The 17,871-nt window shown below is 38.1% G+C and overlaps 1 protein-coding gene and 1 long non-coding RNA gene across 9 annotated transcripts in view; both read left to right on the forward strand.

Moving 5' to 3' along the window:
- The window catches only part of Col5a2 (collagen type V alpha 2 chain), a 309,094-nt gene extending 304,084 nt beyond the window's left edge, over positions 1 to 5,010 (forward strand). For 7 of the 8 annotated variants that reach the window (XM_033756386.1, XM_033756384.1, XM_033756385.1 and 4 more), the window contains 3 exons: positions 446 to 633; positions 2,019 to 2,258; positions 2,882 to 5,010. In XM_033756386.1, the coding sequence (XP_033612277.1) occupies positions 446 to 633; positions 2,019 to 2,258; positions 2,882 to 3,028 (575 nt within the window). In that variant the 3' untranslated portion in view covers positions 3,029 to 5,010. The remainder of the gene's footprint in view (positions 1 to 445; positions 634 to 2,018; positions 2,259 to 2,881) is intronic. The other variant, XM_033756387.1, reaches the window with a different exon arrangement.
- Positions 5,011 to 9,760: 4,750 nt separating this feature from the next.
- The window catches only part of LOC104871009, a 16,582-nt gene continuing 8,471 nt past the window's right edge, over positions 9,761 to 17,871 (forward strand). Inside the window, exon 1 of the long non-coding RNA XR_782699.3 lies at positions 9,761 to 10,743. This is a non-coding gene — a long non-coding RNA (uncharacterized LOC104871009). The remainder of the gene's footprint in view (positions 10,744 to 17,871) is intronic.

The following is a 17,871-nucleotide window of genomic DNA, read 5'->3' on the forward strand; positions in this document are numbered from 1 at the left end:
AAAAAAAAAAAAAAAAAAAAAATGGGTGGGGGCTGATGAGATTATTCATAGAATCCTGGATGTAATTTCACACATATGCTTACTTTACATAGTTATTGATAATATATTACTACATTCTAATTATAACTTTTTTCAAACAATGGTTTTATAAATTAATGGGAACACATCTACCTAGGCAAAAACCATTTACTGTGATTATTTGTTTTTGGTATCTTTTTCCAATAAAGTGGAGGGTAATAATATTTCCTTCACATAGATGTTTTGAGCCTTATATACGTTACTTGGCACAGTGATTTAAAACCATGACTAGCATGTAGAAAGACCCCACCCATGAGTCCTTCACCAGCAAGTTTATATTTTCAAAGCCTATGATAATTAATTTGGCATCTCATGAACGTCTCTGAGATTCCCTTCACTTAGCAAATGTTTCTGTTTTGGTAAATAGGTGAGTACTGGATTGATCCTAACCAAGGGTCAGCCGAAGATGCAATCAAAGTTTACTGCAATATGGAAACGGGAGAAACATGTATTTCAGCAAACCCATCCACGATCCCACTTAAAACGTGGTGGGCCAGCAAATCTCCTGACAATAAGCCTGTCTGGTATGGCCTTGACATGAATAGAGGATCTCAGGTAACTTAATATGCTTCCTCAGTTGTAGTCTTTTCCTTCATTATTTCTTGTCTCCTTGTATCTGTTCACAACTATGGCATGCTGTTATTTTTTTGCCGTGTTTATTTTTAAGTGATACATTCTTATTAGTAACAATTGCAATGTCACTTCATAAAAAGCTTTACTATGTGATAAATTAAAAAGAAGTTTGAATTATAATTTTTATCATTTGATAGAAAGTAGAGAATTAACTATTTTCCATGTTAATTCATCTAATTTATTTGACACTGACTGTGAAGTGGTCTTTCCTCAGTTGAAAGATAGTCATTATTTTTAGCCTCGGGAGGCCCTGGTAACGCCTACCTTGATCTATTTCTTACTGATATTGGGCTTTATGAGGTGGCTGGCCCTTTTGGAGCCTTGGTATCACCAGCTTGCAGTGAGAGTGGTAGTGTGGACCCATAGTTCCATGTGAATTTAAATTCTGAGTGAAGTATCCAGTACACAGCAAGTGGTAACTATCATAGCATTTTCATACTCAAATCATTTTGTGAACTTTGCAGTCTTAAGCTTAAGGCGTGTTATAATTATAGAAATTTTATTAATATCCTTCTGAGTTCCAGTGTACTCCATATTTCTATCGTTGTCCAGTATTCAGAGTCTCCTCAGGCTTTGCTATTTCCTGTTGTAATGTGAATGTGTCATCCCAGGCCTCACTGTGCCAGCCTAACTCTCAAATTTTCTTCTGATCTCTGCTCTTAACCTTCCCCCGGAACTCATCTCAGAATACACATGAGGCAATAACACCATGGGCATGCACAGGGTATCCCAGAATTTACCATTGTTTAATGAACAGGAAAATTTAAAATGTAAATTTAAGCAATTGAAATGTAACTTAAAATATTAAGTAAGAACTCAAACAGGAGCATGGTAAACAAAACTTAAATTATGAAATGGACAGAAAGAGCCTATGGGAAATTATTTTTGATAATTTTGTGTTACCAAGTACAAAACTCTTAATTCACATTTCCTGCAAGTACAGAAGAGTTGGGTAAAAAAGCAATTATTCCAACAGTCCATGCTCAGTGCTTATTATAATGAGTGGTAAAACTAATGAGTTATTTTTCTATACAATTAAGACAGATCTCAAGATTTCTAACCTTTCTCTGGAAACTTACAATAATTACTGGCTTCACCACCTTTTGTTTGACATGAGGACAGATGTGAATATGCATAGAAATCTGAAGATTTTTTATATGAATAGACAGACTAGCTTCTTATAATGACAAGAATTAAAGCAACACATCTCAAAAATGATTTGTCTAAGGTTAATTTATCTAACTATAGCATTATCAAAACCTTCAGAATGGCATGTAACAAAGACCGTGTTTTGTGTCTTTTTTTAGTTCACTTACGGAGACTATCAGTCACCTAACACTGCCGTTACACAGATGACCTTCTTGCGCCTTTTATCAAAAGAAGCATCCCAGAACATTACTTACATCTGTAAAAACACCGTAGGGTACATGGACGATGAAGGCAAGAACCTCAAGAAAGCTGTCCTTCTTAAAGGCGCAAATGACTTGGACATCAAGGGAGACGGGAACATTAGATTCAGATACACAATTCTTCAAGACACCTGCTCTGTAAGTACTTTTTGAACCATGGTCCATCCGCTTGAAGAAAACAATATATTTTTGTTAAAAATACTCTCAGGGTACCAGAAGTCATGACAAATTTACCCTGTGTATAGTATAATCACAGGAACATTTTGTGTGTGGCTGTTCTTCAGGTAAACTTGCACATGGAGCGAGTTAGAAGTATTAACTAAGAGAGAGGGCACTGGATCCCTAGGGTTGGATCCTGCTCTTCCGCAGCTATCTTTGGTTCTACTGTAAGGTATTTTTATTGATTAGAATTCCTTGAGTCTAAAATGTAGTCAATTATTGATTTCTATGTCTTTGAAATGACATATCCAGATAGAAACAAGGAGAATGTAGGATGAAGAATTATTCTTTCATTTGAATAGAATAAAAAATTCTTTCCTAATTTGTATTGTGACTATTTGAGGAGCTGCAAAAGAACGAGGAATTTACTCAGAAAGAAGCAGCTGCTATCCATGCTAGGACCTCGCTTCGTGTTACCAGTGCTCTGACTTCTGAGTAGTGCTTGTTGCTTTTCCATTATAAAAGTGACCTGGGTAGGTTGTTGCTCTACATCAGTGGAGAATGTGAAGGTATTGTTGATCCATTCCATCATTTCCTTCCAGAAGCGAGATGGAAATGTGGGCAAGACTGTCTTCGAGTACAGAACGCAGAACGTGGCGCGCTTGCCCATCATAGATATTGCCCCTGTGGATGTTGGCGGCACAGACCAGGAATTTGGCGTTGAAGTCGGGCCAGTTTGCTTTATGTGACACAAGCCCGGAGACATCAGCAGTGTACCCACCCTCGATGACGACCGTCGCCGTTCATGAGGACTTTGCCTGTTTGAAGCTGATCCTGAGACTCTTGAAGTAATGGCTGATTCCACTTAAGTGTTGTACATATGATCCTAAGTGCCCGGCCTCCTTGCCCTTCAGAATATTTATTTTACTTACCAGTCTTGAATTTTAATTGACCTAAAATATTTTTCAGTAGGAAAGTTTAGGTTTAAGACAACCATTGACAATGACCACCTTTTAAAAAAAGTAAACTGATGAAATAAATAAATATATCTTTTCTTCAATTTATTTCGATGCAATGAAAAAATTGCTTAGTATTTATGAAGAAATTCTTCTTTCTGGCAGGTAGTTAAAGAATGGGGTATGTAAAAGTACAACACATGTCTATTTTGCTTGGCTGTGGTTTTATGAATAGAAAGTAGAGCCCTTTTGTGACCTCCCATTCCCGGATTATCAATGAAAAATAAAAATATTTAACTTTGCAATTGAAACCCACATCCACATCTTGATACTGTGTAACAATTATAGAAAATCTTTAATTTAAAAAAATCAAGTTTTTCATTGCCTTAAATGGAATTTTTAAACAGTCTATATTCAGTGGAACTTCAGGAGAAAAAAGTGAAATTGCTTCAACTTCTTGAAGTTTTGTAAAGGCTGATATGTTTATATTCACTTCTAATTTTCACAATGCCGTTTCCCTTTTGATGCATTCAGTCAAAACAGATAGATGTTGTATAGGTATAGCATTTAATACATTTGTATTTTCTTACCTAAGAGAAAACTGAACAAAATAATGTACATATATATCTTATGAATACATGTCCAGGTCCCAAAGTTGAGACTCTTCCATATGTACAGTCGCATCATGCTGAAGCCTATAATGAAGAAAAAGATGTAGAAACCCAGAGTTGTGGAGTTGCCTCTAATCAGATGTGATGATTGGGATTAGAACATTTGGCCTTTGAACTTTTATAGACAAAAATGACTCAACATTGGGCCGGGGATTTAGCTCAGTGGTTCTGCTGTTTGTCTCATAAGCGCAAGGTCCTGAGTTTGATCCTCAGTATGAAAAAAAAAAAAAAAGACCCAACATTTCTTAGCATGAGCTACCTCATCTCTAGAAGCTGGGATGGACTTACTATTCTTGTTTATATTTTAGATACTGAAAGGTGCTATGCTTCTGTGATTATTCCAAGACTGGAGATAGGCAGGGCTAAAAATTATTATTATAATGATGATATTCTTTAATGATGGTGCTAAAATTCTTTCTATACAATTCTTTAAAAATAAAGACTATTTCATCAATACACTTGTGAAGACGTAACTGTTAGATTTCCCATGTCCAAAAGGTGCGGTGGTGTCCCAGCTCCTTTCTGTGCTTGGCTCCTTTCTGTACCGTACCCACTGTGCTTTATAATACTTTCATGTTTCTTAGACCAGAGCATACAGGTCCTCTTGAGTCTCTAGAAATTTTTTTTTCCTTAATTGCATTTATTGTTTCCATTTTTATTTCTTAGTTAAAAATAAACAGGGGCATCCCAAGGACAAGCCATGCACACAACTTTGGTCATATATCTCTGCAAGGCATCAAATTAAAAGCATGCTTTTTGTCATGCCAGTGTTTTCTCGTCACCTGTCTCTCTTGTATTATGCTAGAGTTATGATTTTCCGTTTTCTCCTTCAATGTTTCTTCAGGCCACATACTCTGCTCCATTTTCGCTGTCACCGGTCCTCGTTCACATATCCTGGGCTCTTTTTGTGGTCTTCCAACAGATTTTCAAACATTCACTCTTCCCCTCTTCTTCCCTTCTTCCTGTGATAATCAATCTGTCAATCAATTTGATCTGCTGATCAAGTGATCAATTCGAAATACGATTCTGAATATGTTACAAGTCACTTGCCCCACCCCACTAATACAAGACACACACATACATACATACATACACAAAATACATTATTTATCTTTAAAATATTTAGAAAGTTATATATCTGGATGAGAATTCAGTATTGTTTTTCATTTGTTCATATGAAGACAGTGGTCCTCAAATTATAAGGCTCTGGCATGACCTGACTCCTTGGTCTTCATTAGGTCACTGAATGCCCTAGTCTTTGCTCCACTCAGAAGACATTTGTCCACTTCCCAAAAGTTACTGGATTTTGCATCCCATCAAAGACCATTGGTGCACATGCTCTTTCTACCCAGTTTGCCTGTTCTAATCTTTCAGAGCTCTGCTCAATGCTACATCTTCCCAAGTTCTTACTAAGTTCCTCACTCTTCACCACAATACAGGTTAGACAAATTTTCCTCTTCTGTATTTCCTTGGCACCCTAAATTTTTCCTTCATAGCACAGCTTACTGTATTTTATATAGTTACATGATCATGTCCATTTTTTTGATTAATTGTATCTGTTATAAAAGCAGAGGCTATTCACACAATATCCAAAAAACTTCTTAGTATTTTTTCCAATTCAACATAAATTTACTGAATGAATAATGAGAAATGATATATTGTGTGACTGGAATTACATACTGAGTGTACAAGAAAAGTACATTCAGACAGCACTCACACCTGATTTCTATACTAATGTGGAACGTATATCAGTATATTATTATTTTGTTTCTACTTGTATTATCTGACAGAAAACACATAAGAACAAATGATTTTTTTATCAAATGCAATAGCAACATACAACAGAATGTGACAAGAAATTTGCAGAACCAGATTTAATAAATTAAATATGATGCCACTCAAAGTCTTGATAGAATCTAAAAAATATGAAACACGACAAAACCATTCTAAAGCTCATTGGAGTGAAAAATATGCAAGAAGGTTAATAAAAAAATCTCACCCCACTGGGCGTGGGGCATGCCTGTAATCCCAGCACTCAGGAGGCTGAAGCAGGAGGATCGCTGTGAGTTCGAGTCCAACCTGAGCTACATAGTGAGTTCCAGGTCAGTCTCAACTACACAATGAGACCCTGCCTCAAAAACAAAACAAAACAAATTTCCCCCAAAGAGAAATGGTGAATAAAGATAAGGCACTGACTCTGCTAGATATTTACAAATTTTAAAAAGCAACTGCTCACAGGAAAATGGACACGTATTTAGAAATAAATCTATGTATTTATATTGGAATTCAATAGATCATTAAATTGGTTTTCATTTATTCAGTAAATGCTCTTAGAGTAACTTGATAGACATTCATCACTTGAAAGTGTACTTCCTTCCTTAATCTCATACCAAAAACCGTTTCCCAAAGGACTGAATATTTCAGTGTTGAAAAGCTCTAAATAAATCAGCATAAAACGTTGTTATGGTTTCTGTCTAGATGTTCCCAAAGAGCCTCATGCACGCACAGGCAGGGCTTCTGGAAGGGGATTGATCGTGGAGATTCGTAGCTGACTCACTGTTAGGACCTGCGCTCACGGTGTCACTGGAAGGGTGCATCTCCCTCCCCAGCTGCTCCTTTCTCTCCCGGCTGCCCAACTACAAAATGTGAGCGGCCTCCCTCTGCCCAGGCCCTACCACGCTGCTTCTGGTCTGAAACCAGTTGACCATGAACTGAAACCCTCATAAACTATGAGCCAAAATGAACTCCTTCAAGCAGCAGAGGTCAGGCATTTGGTCTCAGTGACGGGAAAGTGACTAAGACAATTATCAAAGAGTTTGTTAATCTCGAAAAGGGATTGGAAACAAATATTTAATAGTATGGTACAAAGAAGAAAGATAAGATTCCAAACTCTATGTAAAATCTGTATTATAAACCAGAAGATGTGCTTCAAGTATATTGGAACTGAGAGTACATGTGCTATAATGATGAGAGAAAAAGTTTAATATAGGTTCCTTACGAATGAAACAGAAATGAAAATCACCCAAATGGGCAAAGTCCTAGATGTGTGATTCACAAAAACCAAAGCATAAAGGGCAGTAAACTGGTGGAAGATATTTAATATGATAAAAAAGCAGGAGAAACAGCATACTAAATTCTGTTATCCAAATGTTACAAATATTAAAATGTCTGATAGAAAGGAAGATGCAACACAGTATTCACACTTTTAATCTGGTTTTTCCACTGGTTGTGAAGTCATCTCAGCTTAGTTTTTTAGAATTCCCATGAGTGCGTGCTGGTCATAGAAGCAGACAGCCAGGGGTAGGAGAGAGCAGTACACTCTAGCTCCAGGGCCATCGATTTTTAACTAATTTCAAGTAATTTAAGTCATCATTTATAAAATAAATAAACAGATACAATTTAGTGAAACAAAATCTACATGACAAAAACAGTTTCATAATGGAGACAAATTTATTTAGATGACAGTTGGGAGTATGCATTTTCCATGTCAGCTATTGATACTTTTGCTCTGGAATGTAAAATAATTACTCAGTGGCTGCTACAAAGAGTATATTCTACACATGCTACATGTGTTATTTTGACTATTTAATAAAATCAACCCGCATGTGAATAGATCTGAACAAATAAGTGGTATTAATGGACATTGATGAGAAATCTACAGGGGAAACAAAGAACCTAGCCATCAAAAGTAGACCGGATTTGGAGAGAAGAGGCAAGAAAGACTACTTGAAAAGGCTTTTCTTAATGAATCTTGAATGAAAAATACCGCGTCTAGAGTAATGAACAAAATATGCTAGACCTAACAATAGCATAGATCAAGGGATGGTTCTCAAAAGTCATGGGTTGCTTAGGGAACCCCACGTGCTGTCATGGCAATAGGTGCCATCCATGGGATTGGTGGAAGACACAGAGAACTAGGAAGGGGCTTGTGTGTAGTGCTACGGAGGTTGACAGTTACTTTGAAAGTGTCTTTAGGAGACTGTCTGCTAAAAGGGGAACCATACCCTCTAGAGGGCACATGGAAATGAATGAAGAGTGTGTTTGTGATCCCTGGTGAATATTTTTTGGCATTTCATCCGTGGGCCAAGGATGTTAAAAATCTTGCATGCTGGCCACTTCTTTAGAAGAAAATCTGACCAACCAAATATATCAATAGAAATTTCATTACAGAATATTGAAGTGTTTTAAGAAAGTGCGACAAATGTGAATTGCACATTAGGTCACTTTGGTAGTGATATTTAGAAGAATTTTCATGTGAATGAGACTGAAAAGAGTAGAAAAAGGGAATGAAAAGTAAATGTCACTGAAGATGGAGAAAGAGATGCATTTGGGAGATGTATAAGAAACAAATTTGGAAGAATCTAGAGAAAGAGCAAGGAGGGGAGGAAACAAGCATTTCAGGATCATTCACAAGTCTCTGGTTTGGGCGGCTGGAAGCAAGATGATGGCATTCGTGAGATAAAGAGTAAAGGAGAGGGTGGAGGAAGACGTGTGTACTGCATCTGTTGGAGAGAGGTCAGGGGCAAGTTTAATATGGGGAGCGATCACAGGGAGGGGCGGGGACTTTAGGTAGGAATGGAATCGCTCACGGAGGGTGTAAGTGAGCACTGATCCAAGAACACGGCAGATTCCTGGGGAAAGCTGATGCTTAAAGGGATTGAGGGAGGACTAAGTATATGTATATGGATAGAGAGATTAGTGTGTGTGTATGTATTCATATACTAAAATTACACGTGTACCTTAGCTCAATTACATATATACATAGCTCAGTGTATATAAATTATTTATATATATTTTGTGCATTATATATACTGAAAATGTCTTTTGTTTATAAAATCATGAATCTTGGTCATTACATGTAACTGAATTTCAAAGGAGAAAGCTTAAAAAGTATCTCTGGTATCTGCTATAGTGTATCATTTATTCACATTTGTATAGTTCCATGGTTCACTCAAGAAAAAACAACCGAAGGAAATACTGTGGAAGATGAAAATTCTTTTAATGATTAAACTAGATACACATATCAGTGAGCCTGTTTAGATAGGGAACCCTAGAAATGAAATTGTACTGATTTAATAAATTCATACAAGAGTTATATTTATGAGCCGGGACTGGTGGCACATGCCTGTAATCCCAGCACTCTGGAGGCTGAGGCAGGAGGATGGCTGTGAGTTTGAGGCCAACCTGGGCTACATAGTGAGTGAGTTCCAGTTCAATCTCAACTACATAGTGAGACCCTGGCTCAAAAAAACAAAACAAAGCAAAACAAAAAAATGTTACATTTATAATTCTCTGCTAAGTTTTATTTTGATGCGATAAATAAAACTTCAAGTGATATTTAATTCTCATTAATGTCTTGTGATATGGTTATCTAATAAGTTTAAAAGCCCTGAAGGTGACATTTATTTTTATCAAAGAATATGATTCACCATAATTTTATGGGCACTTAAACAAACACAGGTGTGTAAACAATTATACTTAAGTGCTATAAATGTTGCAGGAAATTGGCCTGCAGAGAGGTAGACTGAAAAACGCAGCGTCAGATGGTAATAAATACAAGAAAGGAGAATAGAAATGGTCCTGAGAGCAGTTTTCCCAGGAACTGAAGCTGTTAGGAGGTACGTTTGATAATGTAAGACAGCTGGAGACACAGAGGAATCACAATTGTTAGGCAACTTAATGAGAAAAATGCATCATCGATTGAAAACATCTGCAGTGACAATTTGAGCTGGAGCAGTTCAAGACGGCTCTGGATTCCAAGCCCCTCCCTGAAACATCTGACATGTTTCCTCGCAAAATGCAGGACTTGGTGTGTTCTTACAGTCAATTATCCTTGTCACTGCTTCTAATGGTGCTTTCGCTGACTCCGATGAAGACAGCTTTCCAGGTGGCTTAAATTCGGGACAAAATTTGAAAATCAGGCCCAAATTATTTTTATCCATAGCAATTAAGGATGCCATCCTGCTATTACGTTTCCTCTCTGTCCTCCTAGCTCTCGTTAGCCCTCAACATTAAGTCCTCTTTTTCTTAAACCATCACAAATTCCAGCATCTCCGATGAGATCCTCGGTGATTTGAAAATTTTCTCCACCTCCTTCTTCCCAGCACGTACGCACCGCATTGTCCTCCCTTTCCTTTGAAGTTTTGCTCCCTGATGATTTCTTTGGGAGCCAGATGACTTCACTGGCCATCTGTAGAAGGGTAATTTCCAAGTCTGTTTCAGCGCCCCTGACCTCGAATAATTCCCCAATCAGTCATACATTTTATCAGGTCCAGTCGCCCTTCCAAATGAATCACTGTCATGATTAGCTGCCACGTAGGAAGCTGTGAGAGAGGCAGAAGTTGTGTAACCTCCTACTTCGTCTTTATTAAAGGGAGACGTCTCCTGCCTGACTTTTGAAGGCTCCCTTCAGCTGACCCCGTTTTCCCCCCTTAACCTAATTTCCCAGCAAGTTTCTCCACTTGACTCCAGTCTAGTTCTTGGAGAAAATACATGTTACTCCTTGCTAAGGTGCTTTAATCTTTTATTTCTTTCCTCTAACATGTAGGTCTTTGCTTTCTTCCCTAATAAATATCTGCTATATTTGTAATATGATCGGCCCTTCTGCAACTCATGTTGAGTCCCCATTAGGAGACAGATGTTAAGAGCAGGACCAGAAGGGCCCTTTAAGAAAAGATTGGTCTGCATTCATGAGTGGTTAACTCACTCATATGATTAGCACATTAACGGGTTGAGAGCTGGGCCAGGAGCCACCTGTGCTTTCGAGCAGACAGCAAGAGGAACCGAGGGATGAGCCGATGAAAGCTCCGGGCTTCCCCGAACCTGCAGAGGCCCGAGGTAGGCGAGGTCTGGCCCCTCCTCTTTGAGGCTGTTTCAGGGACCCCAAAGTGTGTGTGTGTGTGTGTTTGTGTGTGTGTGTGTGTGTGTGTGTGTGTGTGTGTGTGTGTGTGTGTGTGTTTTGGCAGGGAAAGCCCCTGGAGCACTGCCTCGGGCTGGGCATGGGCACTGCAGGTCGTGGGTTCCCTGCTGCCCTGTCAGCCTGTCTTGCCCCTTAGATCTGCTTGGTGTTCTGACTGCATTCAAGGCTCTTTTGCCAAAGGTTTCCTGTGTCAGAGGGCCCTTCCCGTCCCCTCCTCCCTCTGGCTTCCTGTCCTCCAGCCTCTCGCCGCTGCTCCCTCTGAAAGGGCCCCTTCTTCAGATTTACATGTACCTGCAGGATTTGGGAGAAAAGAGCATTTATTAGGCACTGTAGCCATTTGCATTTAAAAATGCCTAAGCACTTATTAAGCTCCTTGATGTACGCTGTGGATTTGGTCTCTGATCTCAGCTATCTCATTAAATGTCTTCTAAAAAAAAGAGAGAGGGAATGGATCTGCTCTAAAAGATAAGTTTGAGTAGGTTTGTCACGTGCTCCCTCTTTCACACCATGTGACACCCTGTACCACCTCAGGGTGTACCTGTGCCTTCTGCCAGTTTGAAGAGCACTACCAGATTCACGCCCTTGACTCTGAGTCACAACTGCTGGCCAAAATTCACCTCTTCTCTTTATCTCACCTACGCTGTGGTGTTGTGCTAATGGCAACAAGAAGCATATTGAGTACCTCTTCGTTGCCTGTGAATCTCTTTTCGGCTTCCTGTACTTTCCTTGACTTTGAGCTCTTCTCAGGCAACAGCTTTGTTATACTTAAAACCTTCCTACAGAGACTGGGTAGGTAGCTCAGTGGTAGAACCCTTGCCTAGCAAGTGAAAGGCCTTGTGTTCAAGCCCCAGCCTACAAAATGTAACAAAACTAAACAAAAAAATTTGCCAAGCTTTGCATTGAGAGATAAAGTAAAAACTTGTCAGCTTACTAGTCTAGGGTCTTTGGTCTAGACTATGTGTCCATTCCTCTTTCTAATATCATCACAGAAAATCTATCTTCTATTTTAACCTGGGCTGATTTAAATTGCTAAATATGCTTCTTAACATCTCTTTCCTCCCAGTATTTTCTGTGGTTCTTCCTTTTCTCTCTAACTGAAATCACTTTATTACTGAAGACTGGTGAATGTTGGGACAGGGTGACAGTATTTGTGTCATCATATTTTGATAACTTTCATGGTTTCAAATTCTCCTTGAATCTTGTTGTGTATCTTGTTCTGAGCCTTGCACTTAGTAGTTGCTCAATAATGATGCTGAATTGAAATCAGTACTTTTAGATAGCCTGGAATTTTCCTCTATCTTATGGGCATAGGAGAATCGTTTTTGCTTCCATTTTCCCTCTGTTTTTGTTTGTTTGCTTTTTGTTTTTTAGTCTGCAATGACTCCTTTTCTCTACCACTTAACTAAGCCAAACCCTTATTATTATTTTTTAATCCTTTTTCAGGGCCATCCTGAGAATATGATTGTTACACAGGGCAATTACTTTTATTGTATCTCTTATGTTTAGTCAAGCAACATGTAATACTTAATTACTGAATTTGAATGTCTTTATGTTATTTCATGAGTTCAACCTATCCCGAAGAAAGATTTTTAACGAGGAACAGTCACATGCTCTCTTTTCCTGTAGTCCTTAGTAGAGTACTGAGCACAGAGTAGGACCTTACAGGAGTAACGTAGTGCTCCACTAATATTTCCTCTTTGAAGCTAAAGCATTTGTTGCTCTACCAAACTCACTATGTAGCTCAGGCTGGCCTTGATCTACCTCTACTGGGAATCTTTGTTACATAGGGCTCAAGGCAGTGCCTCTTTCTGGGAATTGCCCTCAGTTACTAAGACTGCCTCTCTGAGGGTAACTTCTACCTCTTGGGCTCTGGCCCATCCTCAACAACAGTCTGACTCAGACGCAGAGACCCTTCCTTCCCTCTCGCAGTGGATTATAAAAACTTTGAAGGGCTATCTCAGTTCCAAAGCTTCTTTAAGATCCTTTACAAACCTCACTGTCAGTTGCATGTGATGCAGCTTTTCTCTCCCTTACAGTCAGGGATGTCCTCAGAGATGACTCCCAGAGAACTTCTACAAACAACTAGTCATCTTGATCTCTGTTTGGAGAAACTCAACCTAAGACTGAGCTTCCATATATTTCTAATCCTACCTATTTAATTACGGCGCATTTAATTTTCAAGGTTACCTTCACATCACCGCTAAACTAATGTGAAATAAAGTAATTCCCATTTCTAAATTTTATGAGACACAAAGGGCAGCTTGACTTTTGTTAACGAGCATCATGTCAGTTATAGCCAAAAGATACCAAGCAATTCAGTTTTAGTGAAAACACACAGGAGTTTTAAAAAATATGTTTTTGAAAAAAGTTTAAAGATACAAGAAAAAGAGAGACAGAAATATCATCAGAGAAGAATTTGTTTTAACAATTTTGGCCATGGGGTCGGGATTTAGCTCAGTGGTTCCACCGCCTGCATCACAAGCACAAGGTCCTGAGTTTGCTCCCCGATTACAAAAAAATTTTTTTTTGGGCCACAAATGACCATCTTTTAAAAATGTATTTATGAAACTGACTCAACAATTGATTCTTTGTATGACTTCTGAGAATCTTTGGTGTGGCAGGCTGGAGCACACAGATTAAGGGAGGGCTTTCATGTATGGTCTGTCACACAGAATTTTTAAACCAATATTATATCAAGCCGTCTTAGTGAGTTATGACTCAATGGGGAGTTATATCTGAAAGAAAAATATTTTGCATATTTCTGACTCACTTATAAAAATAGGAACACTTCTTTAAGTTAAAACCCAGATAAGTCTAGCATTAATATAAACTAGAGAAAATAAGGTCACTTTGATGTAATTTTTAATTGCTGAGTCATTGTTTGTTAAATGCTTCCTCTATATTTCTCTTATTGTTTTAACTAAAGTGAACAAATATTTTCTTTATGGATAAAATGGTATCATGTTAGATGAAATAAGTAACATGAGAAATTGTACGTTCTATATCATTACAATTATGTTGGAATACACACAGGTGAATACCAGGAAATGCCAACGGATGGGATACAGGCAATTGATTTTTATTCTCATTTTTGTGAATAGATGTAAAAATAATATATATGCTATGAGGACCATAAAAATAAATAAATGCTTTTCAAACAAGAAGCTGAAGTAATTTTTATCAAAATTCCACTTGGAGGAGGAAGAGAGTGGAATTTAAACCTCCATCATGAAAGAATAGAGACAGTGTGTGTCACTGCGAATTGAATAATTATGTAACTATTACCTATATAGGAAACATTTTTAAAAATTAATTTTACAGGTCCATTTAATATGAACAATATAATGACATTCATTGTTGGAAATTTGTACCTTTACATAATCCACTTGGTTCTTATTTTTTCCCCATTTTCCCAGCCACCCCTTCAACCCCTCCCTCCCTCCCTATCTACAAAGACTTTGTTTCCATTATTTTGCATTATTATAACCTCACTTGATCTCACTTTTTAAAATATGTATACAGCAGTGTTAGAATATATAGACTCTAAATTTCCTTATACTCAATAGAATTTTGCCATAATTCTAAAATTTAAGCAAGACATATCTAAGGGTTCATTCTTCAATATTTCCTCCCTTCTTAACAATTCTAGTCATATTATGGTCTCATACTTCCACAGATGTAAAAGTAATACATATGTGGGCCAGGGATGTAGCTCAGTGCCTAACAAGTGCAAGGTCCTGAGTTCAATTCCAGGTACTACTACTACTACTACATATGTTGAAATTCCTAAATGTATTCCTCTGTCCTGGGCTTCTCCTCTGACTTCTGGAAAATCTTCTTGGATGACTGATAGGCATCCAAACCACAATACATCCAGCCTGAAATGTTGAGCCACTCAAATTGTTACTCCTGATAGTTTTTGGCAATTCTATTCTTCCAGTTACTCAGGACAAAAGCATTGGATTTATGCTTGACAGTTTTTCTTTCTCTTAGATTGCACATCCAATTTACTAGCCATTCCCATTGGCTCCACATTTAAAATATATCCAGACCACCATTACTTTTGGTCACATCCATTAACCACCCTAGTGGAGGCCACCAACATCTTTGGCCTAGATTATTGCAATGGACTCTTGACTCTTGGATTCTGCTCAAAAAGAAGCCATGGAAATACTCTGAAATTGTACACCAAGCCAGATCATCCATATTTCTGTGAAGACGAATATAAATTTGCGAGTTATTATCAGTTTAATTGGTGACTGGAGTTTAGAAAATAAGTGAGATTGTCAAGGAAATGTACTAGAGTGACTTTAACAATGAGCAAGAGAAGATGGGAAAGATAGAAAAGGAATAGCCTATGCTGGGCATGGTGGTACACTCGGAGGCTGAACCAGGAGGATCTCTGTGAGTCCAAGACCAGCCTGGGCTACATAGTGAGTTCCAGGTCAGTCTCAGCTACATAGTGAGACCCTGTCTCACACAGAAAAAGGAATGGCCTACTGATGGGAGGAAATTCACTTCAGGTGAATATGTTGGTGCATAATTTTCACCAGATGCTCAATAAACATTTTATGACTAAGAGAATCACTAAATAAATGGATGTTAAAATTAATTTGGTACCTGAAATAGCTGTTGTTGTCATTCTGGTGGAGTAACTGTAATCTTAATTCGAATTTAGAGTAACATTCTGAATCACATGAATTGATAAAAATCTATACACCAATTTCCCAAACACTTATATATGTTTTTCCTTTTCCCATGCACTGTTAATTTAGTAACAAGTTTCTTTTGAAGATACTGTACAATAAGTGCTTAAGTTCAGTGTAATAGCCTAGAGTATTGGCTTACAGCCAAATGGTTTGGGATAATATCTAAGCCCTTCTTTTTATTATCTGAGTAACCTTGGACATTTTACTTAATCTTTTGTACCTACTTTCTTTTCTTATTCTTTTTTTCTCCTATTTTTCCTTCCTTCCTTCTGTCCTTTCCCTTCTTCCTCTTCCAAAAATGAGTAGATCCTCATAGGATTAAAGGGAGAATATATTAACTAAGTTTAAAGAGACTAGAAGAGTTCTTGGCCCACATGAATTGCTCATTAGTTGTGGCCCTACTACAGGAGACTTCATCTAAAGCATAGACAAAGGCCACTTCATGGAATGTCTGTGGACACTGGATCTATGAACCATATCATTCATAGTTTAGGAGTTGGGCGAGTCTTAGGACCTGTGTGTCTGCTCAGCTAAGGTCTCTCTCTTGAACTGGATCTCTTCGGTCGTGATTGCTTATGAGAAAGCTAAGTATGACTCCTCCAGACCCCATTCTGCAGCTCCTGTGCGGTAGGATGACTGCCGGTTGACCACACCCAGAGGTAATTATGAGTTAGGCCATTTGGTTTTTACCTTGAAGTCCTGCAGTTATCATTTTCAGCTGGTTCTTGGTATAGTGCTGCCCTCTGCCCTCTACTTCCTGGTATCCTGTCATCTCCATTGAAATCAAGAAGCTTATTTCAGCTGGAGTTTTCTACTTCCAATACTGTAGAGACACTTAAACAAGGTTCACATCTCACCGAGGATTTCTCAGGACCTTAGTGGTCTGCCTCAAGAACACCCTTAGAAGCTGACTGGTTATGTCATACGTGATAAATCCACTCCAACAAATCCAGCTCTTAAGTTTTGTATTATCATCTGCATGTTATTCTTATGTCAGGGAGTTTGTGATGTCTAAATTTATTTATTTTGGCCTGAGTTCTGGGTTCAGTGATTCAACCATGTGAATAATTATTCCTAGAGCTTGTTACATTCATCTATTGATAATTTTTTCCAAATTGCACAATTTTCTTTTGTTTAGTATTTCAAAGGTCCCACACATACTGTCCAAACTTCAGACACTTTGCTTTAAGTCCTTCAATTCTTTTCATGTGTAAGTCCCCTCTTGAGATTGACATTTGAATTTTTGCCCCAGGAGGCATTCTGGGATCTGATTCTAGTTATTTGGAGGCAATAAGCAGTCGTCGGATTGAGGTACAAGGAGACTAGGCCTTTTCTTCCTTGCATCTTGCATTTTAATAACAGTAAGAATATTACCAGGCAGGGATTAGGAGTTCATTTTAACAGGGGCCTTAGAGCTAGAGAAACAATGTGAAACAGGAGTGTTTAAAGACAATTCCTCATAACCCTTATTAATAATCCCAGAGTTCTGCTATGTCTCAGTTATAAGAGGACTCAAATAGAGAATTAGAAAACTTATTTCGATTTCTGTAGAATGATTTATATTAGGTTTTGTTGTTATCGCAAACATTTAGCAAAGAAATAGATTTTTTTTTCTCAGACAAAAATATATTGTAGCTCAGCCAGAGAAAGGGCCCATAATTCCTCTGTCCTTTGAGCCAAAAAGTTAGCGGTTTCAACGCATCATCCTTTTTCTGCACATCGCCAGTGAAAGCAGCCATATTCTTACACAGTTCTGCGATTTCTCACGAAGCTCAAACTAATGTCCTGTAGTGAAGGCCACTCATCTTAACTCTGACCTCAAAGTGCAGCGCACTCCCTTTGATCATAGATAATTAATCCTATTTTCACGCACTTCAAAATTCTTGTCCCTCCGTACAAGATGGACATTTCTTTTAAAGCGCTAACTTGTTGAAACATTTGTTCCATTGTTTATATTTCTGCTGCTGCTTTCCATTTTGGAATTTAACAGTCGCTGACTTCACCAAGATTCTTAGCTCTCAGCCCAGACCAACTTCTGCTGATTTATGCAGAAATGTAATGAATACACTTTATCTGAAGTTCAGGGGAACTCAGGGAAAACTACAGCTTCCAAGATTAGAAAATAATCAGAAATGAACTGAATGCTTATGTTCATGGGCCCCTTTAAAATCATACCTGGAAGCATCCTGCTGAAGCCACTTTATACACTAGATACTGATGCCATTTACGACACAAGTGGTCCTACTTCTTTTGAAACTGGCTGTTGCTGTCCCAAATGCAGCTGTGCCCACCACCAGAATGGCTTTATTTTCTTTACTTTTTTTTTTGCATCACTAT

This window comes from Fukomys damarensis, unplaced genomic scaffold, assembly GCF_012274545.1.
Source record: "Fukomys damarensis isolate Sample0158 unplaced genomic scaffold, DMR_v1.0_HiC HiC_scaffold_26, whole genome shotgun sequence".
NCBI lineage: Eukaryota > Metazoa > Chordata > Mammalia > Rodentia > Bathyergidae > Fukomys > Fukomys damarensis.